The sequence below is a fragment of the Oryctolagus cuniculus genome, chromosome 6 (genome assembly GCF_051225735.1).
Source record: "Oryctolagus cuniculus isolate XC-2025 breed Fujian yellow rabbit chromosome 6, ASM5122573v1, whole genome shotgun sequence".
Lineage (NCBI taxonomy): Eukaryota > Metazoa > Chordata > Mammalia > Lagomorpha > Leporidae > Oryctolagus > Oryctolagus cuniculus.
In genome coordinates this window covers 150,077,318-150,092,273 of record NC_142872.1, presented here as the reverse complement: position 1 = coordinate 150,092,273, position 14,956 = coordinate 150,077,318, and the positions used below count along the sequence as shown (strand labels likewise).

Sequence of the window (14,956 nt, the reverse complement as noted above, 5' to 3'; positions counted from 1 at the left end):
AATTTTATTTTGTTTAAGCAATACAACTTCATGCATTTAATTTGAACAGATTTGGGAACATGATTTTGAACAGCCTTTGCCCTGACTGTCAAGGAACAATTTTTTTTTCTAGTTTGTTTGGTTTTGTTTCTTCATACTAATTGGTGAACTCTACTTAGTGCAGGGTTCATTTTATGAGTATAAAAATTAACTGAAAAATTGGTCTCTGTAAAAAATAAGAATGGGAAGGGAAGAGGGAGGAGGAAGAAAGGCTGGGGGTGGGGGGAGAATCATCATATTCTCAGGCTTGCGTCTAAGAACACTCTTCCTAGAGTGGCTTCCAGATCTGCTTCCTCCACCCCACGGCTGTGTAGTCACCAGTGATGTCAATACATCAAATGGCCACCCTCTACTGAAAGTCTTTTAGGTTGTCTTCAAGTTTTTAAAATATGAGAAAAACAACACCTACTGCATTCTTGCATAGGATATGTGTGAGTATTCCTCTAACATGTACATGAGAAATGGAATTTGGGGGTCATGGATTATGTGCACTTGAATTTTTAATACAGAGTATGAAATTTCTTTCCAAAAGGGCTAAGTCATTTGGCACTCCCAACAGAAGCCTATGAAAATAGCCATTTCTCCATGCCCTTGCCAACCTGGACACTGTCAGCTCTTTTAACGTTTGTGCTTCTCATTAAAAGTGAAAATGGATATCTTGGGGTGATTTTAATTTAGAGTGAAATTGATTAAAAATCTAAGACTCCCAGGATTTTTCAGTTTCAAACATCCTTGCGGAATTAGTAAAAGTGACCAGGGACAGACTAATAAGAAATTATGGACATCGGAGTTTTTTAATATTAAGAAAGTGATTGAATTTTAAGAGCTGGAGAAATTATCTAGCCCAGTCCTCTTATTTTACAGATAAGAAGAGTGAAGACTAAAGAATTTAAAAGATGTTGGCCAGGGTCCTATTGCTGCTAGTTATTGTTGAACCTAGGACCAAACCTTAATTCTCTTGAAGTTATCACCTAAGGGATTGAAGTGCTACACATTTCACCATGTGACCTTTCAATCAACTTTTTCACGAATGAGAAGCTGCAGATTCAAAGATGTAGAAAACTGGAGTGATAGTCTGTCACAGGCTGTGTGTTTTGGAGACTGACAGGGGTGGGGGAGACAGGACTGGGAAGCTACTATCTCCTGGATTTGGCTGCAGAGTGGAGGAATGCCATGTTAGAGATGGACATAACTGTAACAAGAAAGGGAAGCTACCAGGTTGGCCCCATGGCGTAGTGGGCTAAGCCTCTGCCTATGGCACAGGCATCCCCTGTGGGTGCCGGTTCATGTTCCAGCTGCTCCTCTTCTGATCCAGCTCTTTGCTAGTGCACCTGGGAAAGCAGTGGAAGATGGCCCAAGCACTTGAACTCCTGCACCCACGTGGGAGACCCTGAAGAAGCTCTTGGCTCCTGTCTTCAAATCAGCCCAGCCTCAGCCATCTTGGCCATTTGAGAAGTGAACCAACAGATGGAAGACCTCTCTCTCTCTCTGTATCTCTACCTCTTAAGTAAATAATAAATAAATCCTCAAAAAAGAAAAGAGAAACTGACAATCCACGGCATGCTTGTGAAGCAAAACAGAAAACTGAAAATGTGGAAGTCAACAATGTGATGACGTGCTCTGAAAAGAGCTCTCAAAAGTGGAGGTCCCTAAGTGTCAAGGAAACGTGCCGCGGCGCTCAGTGTCTCCTCCTGAGTAAGAAAAGGTGTATGATCTTTCAGGAAATGTTACACTGATGCGCTCAAACTTACTGAGCGGTTTGCTGTTCCAACTTGATGTGGAAAATCTACTCACATGAAATTCTTCATTCCCCAAGACACTGAGTATGTGAGATGCTGTGGGGGGCCAATAAGTGAGCTCCAGTGTTCACTGCCTTCTTCCAGGTTTCCTGGGTTTCAGACCCAATACCTCAGGCAGGCTCCCTAGACAGCTGCACCCACACACTCTTTTCTAGCTGGGAAATATTCCCCCCCCTGCCAGCTGGTTCCTTCCACACATCTGGTGACCTTTGGACTTAACCATTTGGGGCAAAAACTGTGCCAAATAGGCTTAGTTTAACTTGTATGCTTTTACTTGATCATGCATTGATTGCACGTGGGCCCAATTGAATGTCATTTAGAACCAGGGCTTGCATGTGTAATTATAATAACTGACAAATCTGGGGGGCTTTGCAGCATTTTCATGCACATCATCCCCATTCCCAAAGATGTTTTGGGGTGAGGAGTGGAGCCAGAATGGAAAAACTACTGGCATTTTAAAGGCTCCTAGGCAGGCATGATAAAGAGAAAGGGAATTAACAGCTCAAAAGGGATTTGGGCATTTTCTGTTAATTTCATTATCCATGCTCTCCCTGCCTTCTTTTTCAATTACCACTCCATTAGGATAATAATTAACAGTTTATTGCATTTCTTGATAATTCATGGGGTCGAAGTGTCTATAGGGAAACAAGCTCTCCTGTGCATGGTTAGCAGGAGGATAATTTATTTGGTGCCTATTTGGAAAGCAATTTGTTGATATCAAAATTTTAAATGCACACACCCTGTACTCCAGTTATACCATATTAATATTATTATAAGTAGTAGCAAAAGGCAGACAACATTCAGTGTCCACCAATGAGAAACTGACTGGTTTAGCAAATTATGGTGCAACAAGGCAGTGGAAACTCTTCAACCTTGAGAGGAAGTTGAGTTTGAACTACGGCTGCTGACACGGATTCATCTTCTCACTAGTTTGTGTGGAAGAACAGGGTCTAGAACAGTGCAGAACGCTGCTGCCAGGTACAGTGTTCACTGGTACTCATGTGCATATCTCTGGAAGACACGCAAAGGCCTGGAAACAACAGATGCCTTCAGGGATGGAGTCTTGGGTAATAGGGATGGAAATTCAGAGAGAAGACAATTTTTTTAGCTATATATCAGCGTATACTCTGGTATTTTTTTTACCATGTAATATTTTTATTGTATTTATTTTGTAAAGATTTATTTATTTATTTGAAAGTCAGAGTTATAGAGAGAAAGAGGGAGAAACACACACACACACGCAGAGAGAGAGAGAGAGAGAGAGAGAATATGAATCATCAATCTGCTGGTTCACACCCCAGATAGCCGCAACAGCCAGTGTTGGGCCAGGCTGAAGACAGGAACCAGGAGCCAGGATCTTCATCTGGGTCTCCCATGTGGGTGTCAGGAGCCCAAGCACTTGGGCCATCCTGTGCTGCTTTCCCAGGCCATTAGCAGGGAGCTGGATTGGAAGTGAAGCAGCTGGGACTAGAACCGGCGCCCACATGGGATGCCAGCTTCACAGGCAGTGGCTTTACCCACTCTACCCATACACCCCCAGTATGTGTATTTTTAAAATATTTGTATGCAATATTTAGAAGTTTTTCTCCTTGAATTTTTCCTTTATCACCTCTCCATGGCTCAGAAAAATACAACTGTTCTACTTTCCAGTGCAGCATGCCTCTTTCAAAATCACTGATTAAATTTCCAATGCCTCTGCCATGAAAAAAAAGTCTACCTTCTCACTAACCAATCAATATGTTTATTGGTTATAAATCCAGCTTTTACAAGTAATGGATAACAATAAGCTTGTAATAAGAAAATGAATCTATTGGAAACATAGTGATGGCTTTAAAACCAGGAAGAATTCTTTACCTCTCTTTCCCCCACCCTTTTGCTAAAAACTTCATGAAGCTGTGTAGGTAAGGAGACTCAGAGAGCTTGCACTGACTGTAGACAAGGGACTGGGAAGAAGTGACAAGGGGCACTCTTCTACCGCACTGAGGAAGCCTGCAGAAAGGCGGTGTAGAGCATGCTGGGACACAGGGTGCTGGTGACCCCTGGGACTTACTTCATTGTAAAACGGGCTGTTGGTTCCTTCCTTCACTGTGCTTTGCTTCTTCTCATCCCCGATCTCAATGATGACAACTGGGTCAATGTTCTCACCCACCAACTGGCGGGCCTCAATGATAGTTATAGCGATCTACAAGACAAAGCAAGGGGTGCGTCATGCTGGCTGTCACTGTTCGTTGTCATGGGGAGACCAGGCAGGGGTTGAGAGAAGAGGAGGCTGAGCAGGAACTGTCCATCACTTACTTGATAATTTTGGGATTTGATCTCCCCATCATGGATCTTAGTGGTTAGTTTTGATCTATTAAAAGATTTTTAATAAATTAGTTTCATCAAGTAAAAATATACTTTAGATCCCTAAGTCATGATAATATTTTCCCAAGTATTTCTAAGTTCTTTCATTTTCATTGTATCATATATTCTCTCTACAACTGTAGAAGAGATAAATTAAACCATCCCATGACTCAATTACCCCATCCCCAAAAAACGGAGCTACTAATAGCACTTATCTCATGAATGATGGCTAGAATCAAATGATGTAAGGCATGTAAAGGTTTCCCACAGTGCCTGGCAAGAGTAAATATCAGCACTTATTATGAGTAAGATTAGCAGTGTGTTGATATTGTTGGTTTTATAGAACCAGAAACTGAGTTGCCACAGTAAGTCAATAGCAGAGCTGGGTCAAATAAGGATTTCCCAATCTGCAGCCTGATCCCTCACACGGGGCTGCACTGCCACTTCAAGCAAATACAATCATTCTCAGTTTCATGATTGCTTTTGAAAGAACTGGTAAAAAAGAAAATTGGAAGGAACTAACAAGATGCCATCTCAGCGAGATTTCACATTCCAGGGCATTTCATTTATCTGGAATGTCACAGGTAATTGAAAACAGATGTGCAACACCTGAGCACTCAGAGATTGGGCAATAGTAGAAAGAGATGAGGGCTCTTTATTGTCATAGAGTCAGCAACGGGTGGGAAATGAACTGAGTGTGAGTTCCTACTGAATTTGGTTCTCTTGGTCTCTAAAAATACCACCTTGCCTTTGACTTCATTCTTTTTTTAATTTTTTTAACTTTTATTTAATAAATATAAATTTTCAAAGTACAGCTTTTGGATTACAGTGGCTTTTCCCCCCAATAACTTCCCTCCCACCTGCAACCCTCCCATCTCCCACTCCCTCTCCCATTCCATTCACATCAAGATTCATTTTCAATTATCTTTATATACAGAAGGTCAATTTAGCACATATTAAGTAAAGATTTCATCAGTTTGCACACACACAGAAACACAAAGTGTAAAGTACTGTTTAAGTACTAGTTATAGCATTAATTCACATTGAACAACACATTAAGGACAGAGATCCTACACGGGGAGTAAGTGCACAGTGACTCCTGTTGTTGATTTAACAATTGAGACTCTTGTTTGTGGCATCAGTAATCACCCTAGGCTCTTTTCATGAGTTGCCAAGGCTGTGGAAGCCTTTTGGGTTCGCCAACTCCAATCTTATTTAGACAAGGTCATACAATGTGGAAGTTCTCTCCTCCCTTCAGAGAAAGGTACCTCCTTCTGATGGCCCATTCTTTCCACTGGGATCTCACAGAGATCTTTCATTGAGGTTTTGTTTGTTTTGTTGTGTGTGTGTGTGTGTGTGTGTTTGCCAGAGTGTCTTGGCTTTCCATGCCTGAAATACTCTCATGGGCTTTTTAGCCAGATCCGCATGCCTTAAGGGCTGATTCTGAGGCCAGAGTGCTGTTTAGGACATTTGCCATTCTATGAGTCTGCTGTGTATCCCGCTTCCCATGCTGGATTGTACCGTTGACTTCATTCTACTTCTGCCAGGTATAATTGAATCCAGTAGAGAGCAGAATAAGGTAGTAACATTTTCTGGGTCTTGGAGTCAGACTGATCTCAATCAGAATATTTGTTCTCCACAATTTTGTACTTGAACTTTAACGTCCTTATCCAAAGGGGGAAATAGTAATTCTTACCATAGAAGGTTGCTCTAAGGACTAAAGAGACAATGCATGTAACAAAGGGAAGACACCATTTAATATGTTCGTTAACAAAATGGCAAGTTCATACTGATCACTTCTTACATGAAAGCTCAGTGCTAGGTTCAGTTAAGGGAAAAACAAGGATGGATTAACGACTATCTTGGCCCTTGTAGAGCTAACAATTGATCCAGGGGAGAGAGGACTGAGCATACAAAGAAAGGACTGGTATACAATGGTAAAATGTGCCCTAGGAAGTGTGGTAGAAGAGCTGTAGAGAAGAAACTCCTGAGGGCCAGGGTGAGCAACAAAGACTTCATCGCAGAGAGGTCGGGTTGGAATTGAGCGCTGGTAGGTGGCTAGAATTTCAATAGATGGAGAACGCTCTGATCAGGGAGAAAGAAAAGGGCTGCAGTTCCTTACTTCTTTCTCCTGCCCTCCTCCTTCCAGTGCTTTCACGCTTGTGAAAATAAAGGACAAGGGATGCCTTGAAGGACATTCAAGAGTAACTGGAGTCCCTCTTTGGGGGCTGGGGAAGAGGTGGTGGCTGTCAGGATGAAGTGAAGGAGAAGGAGATATTGCTGTGAGCACGTGCACACAGGCTTCAGGTCCTCTGTTTTCTAAAAATTTTACTGAAGTTATACAAGTTTCATGTATTTCATATATACAGATTTAGGAATACAGGGATACTTCCCACCCTACCCTCCCTCCTGCTCACACTCCAACCCTTCTTCCTCCTCTCTCTCCTATTCCCAATTTTTACAAAGCTCTATTTTCAGCTTACTTAATGATAGTATAGCTAACCCTTCAGGTCATCTAAATGACACCTCTGAGCTGTCATCTTCTCTGATTCCCACCTGTCTCTCATTCTCCCCACCCCAAACACACACACACACACACACACACACAGCCATCCTGTCACAGCCCAGAAACAGCAATGCAGGATCTGCCACCCAGGAAAGCACTAACTTGCTTTATGGATACTAACAACATTGCATGGGATAAGAAAGGAAAAGGCATGAGGAATTGTCATGAGTGAGAAACTGACTTAGAGCAACAACAGTAGACTGAATGCATGGGTAACACCAATTTCTGGATTCTCTGTATCCAAGAATGCCACCCTATAACTTCCAGTTTCCTCCCACTATGACATGGGCTGACCTTGTAACTTGCACTTGCCAACAGAATGCAGCAGAAGTGACTTGCCAGTTTTGTTCCTAGGCCTCTGGAGACCCAGGAACATCCATTCATTGTCTCAGAACCCTGGTCCTGGGTGGAACAAGCTTGGACTAACCTGAAGGATGATCTAATACCATGGAGCAAGGCAATATTAGATAGCCTACAACAGCCAATCCTCAAATTCAAATCACAGTTCCTATATGGCTACAGACACATGAGTGATGCCTCTGCAACTATCTAGCACCAATAAAATGAAATGATCCAACTGACCAATAGACTCATGAGTAATCATAAATTCATATTATATTAAGCCACTGATTCATGGGTATTTGTTACACATCAATACCTAACTGATACAGCCAATTGCATGCAAAGGCCAGTTTGCTTTGACTTTTTGTTGGGTAGTATAACAACTATTTTCTCATTTGGGACAGACACGAAACTAAGACAAATAGCTATATGATGGAGCACATAGCAGGTGAGAGCTCCCAAGTCTGTCGTTACTCCGGCCACCAGGCCTGAACTACACAGGACATGAGTGCCTTAACTCAGGAAGCACCAGGCACAAAGCTGCTGGGGAGAAGACCCTGGCCTGATAGAGGCTGACTAGTACCAGAGGCAGCACTGTCGTGGAGAGAAGTGAGCAGACACGGAGCTCTGTCTTCCTGACTTGACCTTTGGCTCCCTGTGGACAGCAAGCATGCCTTCTTCTCTCTGCTCTCCCAGAGCCTGCAGGGGTACCTGGCCCGCAGGGGCTGATCAGTCAATGTGTGCTGACCACGTTGCATCAATACTGTACCTTCTCTTTGGAAAAGCAGCGGAGGCAGGAGTGATAGAAGAAGCATCATTGTAAAACAAATCTGCTGGTCCTTCCTGGTGAGAGGGTCCCTCCTGCAGTGCTGCTGCCTCACCTGGGCCATCTAGAGAAGAAAACAAAGGAAGAGAACCTGTTACACTGACCCACTGTGGCTACTCTGCAACCAGCACTAGAGCAGGCACCGTCAGAGGTACAAGGAGCCCAGAGGACAGTCCCTGCCCGTATGCAGCATCTTATTGGAAGAAAAGCCAGGCAAGTCCCTTCATTTTTCTCTAAGAAATTAGGTATCTTCTGTTTCCAAAAAAGAACAAATTTTTATGGATGCGGCTGGGCATGAAAACTGCATTATGAAATTCAAAATATGCTTTCAGGCTATGACCTTGCCACAGTGGAACTTGAAACAAGTCATTGTTTCTCTCTGAGCTTCATTAGAATATGTAATATGCACAAGAATCACCTAAGAAGCTGTTAAAATGTAGATTTTAATTCAGTGGAGAGGGGCAAGATTCTGTACATCTAACAACAAAACCCCAGGTAGCCCATTCCTGCCTCTATAGAGGCAGTTTTGAGCAACAGGATGCCGTAGCCTGAAACTAGCCTGGGTCCTGATCCCTGGAGCCTGGCGGGGTTAGTTTATTTGGAGAAAAGGTCTCTGTAGTTGTGAGAGGAAGACATTATCCTGGACTGTCCTTGTAGACCCTAACTGCAATCACCTATATTATACAAGGAGGCAAAGGGAGGTTTTGCAGATAGAAATAAAAGGGAGCAAAGTGACTCTGCCCTAGAGGCAGAGATCAGATCGGTATGATTGCAAGACTAGGAACACCACACGCACCGGAAGTTGGGAGACACAAGCAACACTCTCTGGAGTGACTGGGGCCCTTAATTTTGGCCCAGTGATACTGATTCTGGGCATCTGGTCTCCAACACTGTGTGGGAACAAATGTGTGTGGTTTGAGGAAGTGAGGGAAACGAACATGCAGGCATTTAGAACACTGACATGAAGGGAGACCTATCAGAAACTGTTCCCGCCCAGCCTTGGACTCTGACTCAACTCACCTGGATGCTGCCTAGACATCAAGGTCACTCAAATTCCCCAGGACCACTTCTTAAGCAGGATTTTAGCAAAAGTGAAAGAATGGTTATACCTCCCTAACATACCTGCACGGCATAGTGCAAAGACTTGAATTCCAAGGATTTGGGTTCAAATCCAAGCCCTTCTACCTTTTAGTTCTGATTTATGCATGCCATTTAATTTCTCTCAGTCCTGTTTCCCTCGTGGATAACACAAGACAAGGTTAATGGCATTGCCCCCACAGGAAAGTTAGGCAAATTGAACGATATATATGAAGCCCCTTGCACAGTGCTCGCCAGGTACATGGTGGATGCCCAAGCCTACTCTAAGTCAAATGACTTGAATAAGTCACCTGGAATTACTTAACATTTTTTACTTTGCCTGTAAAATGAAAGTATTGGGCAAAAAAACTTTTGTGAAGCAACAGAATCGTTTTATAAATGTAATTTCATACTGAACCTCAACATACAGCCTAAGCCTACTCATACTAAGTTGTCCTATTTGCCAAGGGGTGGAATCAGGGAGGCTCCCATGAGTTTCACTGCCACCTCCTCAGACACACCTGGAGCCATTTCCCCGAGCCCCAGGGCCCCACTGGACTCAACTGTAAACACACAAAATTGATCATTTCTATGTTCTTTGTCCTCTGATTGCAATCAGCAAAGCATGCCACCAGCACTGAGTCAGGAGACAGACGGGATAAGGCAGCCCCTGTCAAAGGCGCTCATGCACAGTCCTGGCCTTAGTAGGTGTTCGGTAGCCACAGAGAGGACGACTGTGTGAATGGAAACGCTGCTTTCACTGTTGTCTCAAGAAACTAAACTCCAGAGCAGCAGAAGCAATGGCGGTGCCTGGCTGTGCTCCTCGAAGCAGTGAGATAAAATAAATACTAGGTCCCTACTTGACTACAAGGGCCTAGAGGATGAGGGTTTTCTGTCAAGACTCAAGTTTCCAGTGAACACACTCAGGCATCTCATAGGTGCTAGAAACAGTGCTGGGTCAGATGCTAAGGGTACAGGAATGAACAAAGCACAGAGCCCTCCCTCTCTTTCATGGATGAGATGGCTCCTGAAGCAGACAGGAAGTCAGCTAAAGCTTCCTCTGTAACCTTCATCCACTCATTTACGGAGTTGCTCCAATCCGTTCTCTGTGGAGCACCCAGGGTCAGCCAGACCACGTCACTTCTCTTCTTACAACCCGTCAGTGGGTTTCTGTTGTACTTAGAATCCATCTGAAGTTCTGTGTCGCCATTATGGCTCTGCTTCCTCTGGCTCCAGCTACTCCTCCTGCCCGCCAGGTACTCTCTCCTTATTCCGCGCTCTAGCCACACAGCCCTTTCCCAGTTCCTTCTCACCTAACAAACTCTCTTCCCAGGCATCCCTCCCCTGCACTGCGCTCCTCCTAGCCCACCCCCTCCTGGGCTGCCTCCTGTTCTTAAGTTTTAGCTTCAATATTACCTCACCAGAAAACCCTTTTCTGACTCCAATAAAGACTCCCCAGTAATTTCCATTTCAACCTCTGTGTATTTTCTTTATAACTCTTTTTTCTCAACTTAAAATGCTCTTATCTCTGTCAGGGTCCCCACAGGTAACAGATGGCACTTCCAGAGTAGGACGACTTGAGAGCTTTTTACAAAGGTATAGGGGTAGAAAAACTGCAAAAATTCTAGCAGTTATCTGGGGTTTGCAGCAGCTAAGCCATGACCATTGCTAAGTTCCCACCATCACCACTGACAAAGGAGAGGGAGGGAAGGATAGAAACAGAGAATTTAATAGAATTGAGAAAAAGAGAGGAAGACAGGTCAAGTCAGCCTCCCTAGGAGGAATGATCACCTTCCTTCAGTTAAGAGATATGCAAAATAGATCCCCACCTCATGGTCTCCCCTTCCCCAGACCTGCTGAAGTACCCCACTGGCCAAATCCAGCAAGAATCCAGAGGGTCAGACCTGTGCCATGCATCCATACAGGCCATCCTCCATGGATGGAGAACAAGTGGAGAGGGTGGAGGATAGAGTGGAAGGGCAAACACAAGAGTCTTACACGCAGCTGTCCTCTCCAGGTTGTGCAGTGCCCCCGCCATACACCCAGAACCTAGCCCAGGGCCCGACACCCGGCAGCCAATCTGCTAATATTTGTTGAATAAATGAATGAATGGGTATTCATGAAAGTGCCCAATAACTATTTGTAGAGTAAATAATGAGTGGATAGGTTAGAGTAAATAGAATTTTAAGAACTTTAAGGCATAGCTTCACTGCTTTATAATACATAGATGAAAGAGCCAAACACTTGGAGAATCTCCAAACATTTCACCCGGAAAAGCTCTAACTTCCCAGGCCAGGCTGAGAAGCAAAGAGCAAAGTCTCTGCTGGGTGGCCTTTGTTTACCCAGTCTCCTAGAGCGCTTGGCTCTACGGCAGGAGGGATGCTATTTACTCTCCAGGAGGGGCCTGATTCCTCTCTGCCCTGTTTGTTTTGTGGGCTGAAGACTAACTAGAGTGCCCCAGGAGCCAGTTCCTGTGAAATGCCCCTGGTGGACTGTCCTGAGTCTCCACCAGCATGTCAGACGCGGCTCCTAACTGAAGGCCACCCCAAGGGGCAGGAAAGTCCCCCCTGGCCTTTCCTGGAAGTCTGCCCTGGGCTCAGGAGCCAGCCCCTCCACTTACTGGCTGTGGCACTTGGCAGAGTCATTTACCCACACCCTGTCTGTAAAATGAGGGCACTAGAACCTACATGGATGGCTCATGCCATGTATAAAGCAGCAGAGACTTATTCATTAAATCATAATTATTACATGGTCCCCAAGGGAAGGGACCATGCCTTATTTACTATGGACCTACAGCATCTTAATGTAAAGGACACCAGGAAAGTCCCTTGGCTTTTTCTGGACTCTACTCCCTGACACTGCCCATTTGACTGAATAGACAAGTGCGTCTATCTGGCTGTAAGCCTTGTCCCCACTGAAAACACAACGTCCCTCCTTTCCTATCCAAGGGCAACTCTTAGTCATGATTATCAATATCACTTTTGGGTACAGAATAGGGAAAGTGAGGCATAAGACCATAGCTATAGTGGGATGACAGAGAAGAAGTCCTCCAAGGAGGTAAGAAGGGTGAGGATTATACCCAATGTACCATTTTGGTCTAGGAATGGTCAAGAAAGCCTTGTTGTTGCCATAGCCATGCAGGAGTCTCCAAGGACTACCCCTGACCTATTCACTTGGATGCCACTGATCCAATTTGCTTCAACAGACACTGAGTGTCTGCAAACACCCACCATTAGCCCTGGCCTCCACTGGAATGCTTCACACTGCAACTTGAGGCTTTTGCTCCTTTGGAGAAGGAGGTAGCCCATTATAAAGGGGAAAGCCAGACAGCTGGGATTTACACCCCCATGCCCCTGCCAGGGCAGCTTCAGGAGTCTGGGGCCCATGTGGCCATCCAGCGCTGCCATGCTCAGAAGGACTGCATCACACTTGGCTTAGACTCTGCTGTTATCTTCTGAAATTCCTAATAACTCCCTGACAATGGCATTGCATGTTTATCTTCCATTTGCAAATTCTGCAGCAAGTTTTTCCACCCTTGACCTACTCCCTTTTTGCTTCTGTAACCTCGTTTGTAAAACAGAGTTAACAACCTTACTGGAGAGACAGTAGGAGCTCAGTGAAGCAATGTGCCTAAGGCATTCCCACAGTAGCTGCGATCCTCATTCTTACCTTAAAAGATCACTTGACCTTCCTCACAGCCATAGGAGGTCAGCCCTGTGATCCATGTCATGTCCATTTGATAAAGGGAGAAACTGAGACTCAGAGCCACTAATTGGGATACTCAGAGCAGCCTCTGCTGGGTAACAAAGCAAATTCGGATAGAAACAGTGCTTGAACCCTGTCACTACCTCCATAGAAGAGCCCTCCCATGGCCCAGAGCTGCCCACGCCACCACTGTTGGAACTGATGACCAGGGGCCTTAGCAGTTTCACTGGACCTACGACTGTATTGGGTGGGGTCCGGAGGGGCAGAGGTGAAAGTTTCCCCATCATTCCTACAGACAGAAACCATATTTGCAGCACCCAATTCCCACGCCTCACCTTGTGCAGCCTTGTTGGCTAGGATTAACCCCTTTCCTGCTTTATTCTTCTTCTTCTTTAGCTTCAGCCCAAACATCCCCTTTCTGGAAAAAAAAAAAGAAGAAAAACTAAAGAACATAGTAACAGAAACTTTGAATCAGTCAAATATGCTAGGAAAAAGAAAACACATAAGCACACTGAGTTTTCCAGAAAGGCAGCTGGCACCCTCATCTCCCCACAAGAAGAGACAAGTGTCAGGATGACCTCGCCAGCTCTCCAGATTGCTTTACTTCTGCAGAAACTACAAAAGCTTATCTGAGTAGAAATCGTGAGGTGTACCTGACATTGCACTGCGATGAGACGTGCTGGGAATACTAACAGCCCCAGCCAGTGTTTCTCCATTTCTCCTGGCTCACCCGTGCCGGGCACTGAGCTAGGTGCTCAGGAGAAATGACATTGTTTACTCCTCACAGCAACCCTCTCCTACCCATCTCACAGATGAGGAGCCAAGGGCCAGAGAGGCTGGTCACATAGCACCTGAGCATCAGTGATACCCCTGGAAGCCAGGTCCACGTGAGTTCAGAGTCCAGCACGTAACCACTGGGTGGTGTAAACCCGCCCCTTCCCTCTGCAGACAATCTCAGGATATTTTCAAGTCAAGAGGCCTGGGACTGACCCAGCTGACAACTGGTACATGTCCCCATATGCCGGCCACTGTCATGACTGTCACTTTCAGCCATGCACAGGAAGCTCTGAGCCTCCTTCTCATCACAGGACAGGGCCCTGGGTCCACTGTCTGCCACAGACCAGAACATTCCCCACACTCTGCCATTGCCCAGAGAGATCCTTCTCTGGAGTCGAGGGGCTGAACAGCTCATGGCTGTGGGTGGAAGAATGGCCAGAGTTCAGAGGAAGGCCCTGGCCTGGAGTCAGGAAGGCTGGTGGGGCCATCCTCAGAAGAGGGAGGCAGAAGAATCAGAAAGTGTTCGCTGGAGAAGGGACGAGAGAGCAGCAAATGCTCGAGTCCTGCCCAGTGCACATTCTACAGGCCTGGAGCAAGCATGAACATCAGTGAACCCAAGTCTTCCAGTTGGCTCGCATATTTCTGACCTACAGAGTGGTGCACTGCAGTAGTTAAGATCAGGACTCCACAGTCAGACTGCTCGGGTCCTAATCCATTGTCTTAGCGACCCTGAATAGGTCACTTAGCCTCTCTAAACTTCAGGGTCCTCGTGGGTGGAATGAGATCATAAATAAAAGAAGTTAGCAGAGTACCCAGGACATAACTAGTTGCTCAAACAAACCTTAGTTATTCTAATTGTTTTTCTAAGGGATAGGATTAGGATCAATGGCCAGGAGATACTAGGAGACAGATGTCCATTTAGTCCATTCACTATTTAGTTATATACTTGTTATTTATACTGTTTATATTATTATTTGATCCAGAAGTTATGGAGGCCTCCACACCAGTGCTCTCTGAACAATGGAATAGGCTGTTTGGGAAGGGAATGAGTTCCCTGTTCATGGAGGTGAGTATCAGAAAGCGGCACTGGTCCAGTGGACATCTGGGTCCCTCAAGACCCTTAGGTACAGTAGAATGGAAAGAATCAGCTTCAGTCATGGTCGAGATTCAACTCCTTGGGCAAATCGCAGTACCTCTCTGAGCCTCAGCCTCCTCATATGTATAAGAATAAAATATTTTAAAAATTATTTTATTTTAAAAATAAAAAAATAAAGTCCCTACGTCACAGAACTGCTGAGAGGATAAAATGAAGCAAAGTAGGCAAAACACCTGGGAGAGTATCTACTGCACAAAAGCTGTGAGGGAGCATTTCCTCCCTGTGGTTTGCCATCATGCTCTGGTCACATCATCCTACCTCCCAGGAGTCTAGGGAAATGACACAAGGAGGGTCTTCCCTTTCTGACATGTCTAACAGAGAATCTG

At 45.0% G+C, this 14,956-nt stretch overlaps 1 protein-coding gene across 1 annotated transcript in view; it reads right to left on the bottom strand.

The window, feature by feature from the left end:
• Positions 1–14,956, bottom strand: part of FER1L6 (fer-1 like family member 6) — a 196,272-nt gene that overhangs the window by 133,679 nt on the left and 47,637 nt on the right. Inside the window, exons 2-5 of the mRNA XM_002710764.6 lie at positions 13,033–13,115; positions 7,859–7,979; positions 4,134–4,188; positions 3,889–4,020 (exon numbers count right to left, since the gene is read on the bottom strand). Of these exons, the coding sequence (XP_002710810.4) occupies positions 3,889–4,020; positions 4,134–4,188; positions 7,859–7,979; positions 13,033–13,115 (391 nt within the window). The remainder of the gene's footprint in view (positions 1–3,888; positions 4,021–4,133; positions 4,189–7,858; positions 7,980–13,032; positions 13,116–14,956) is intronic.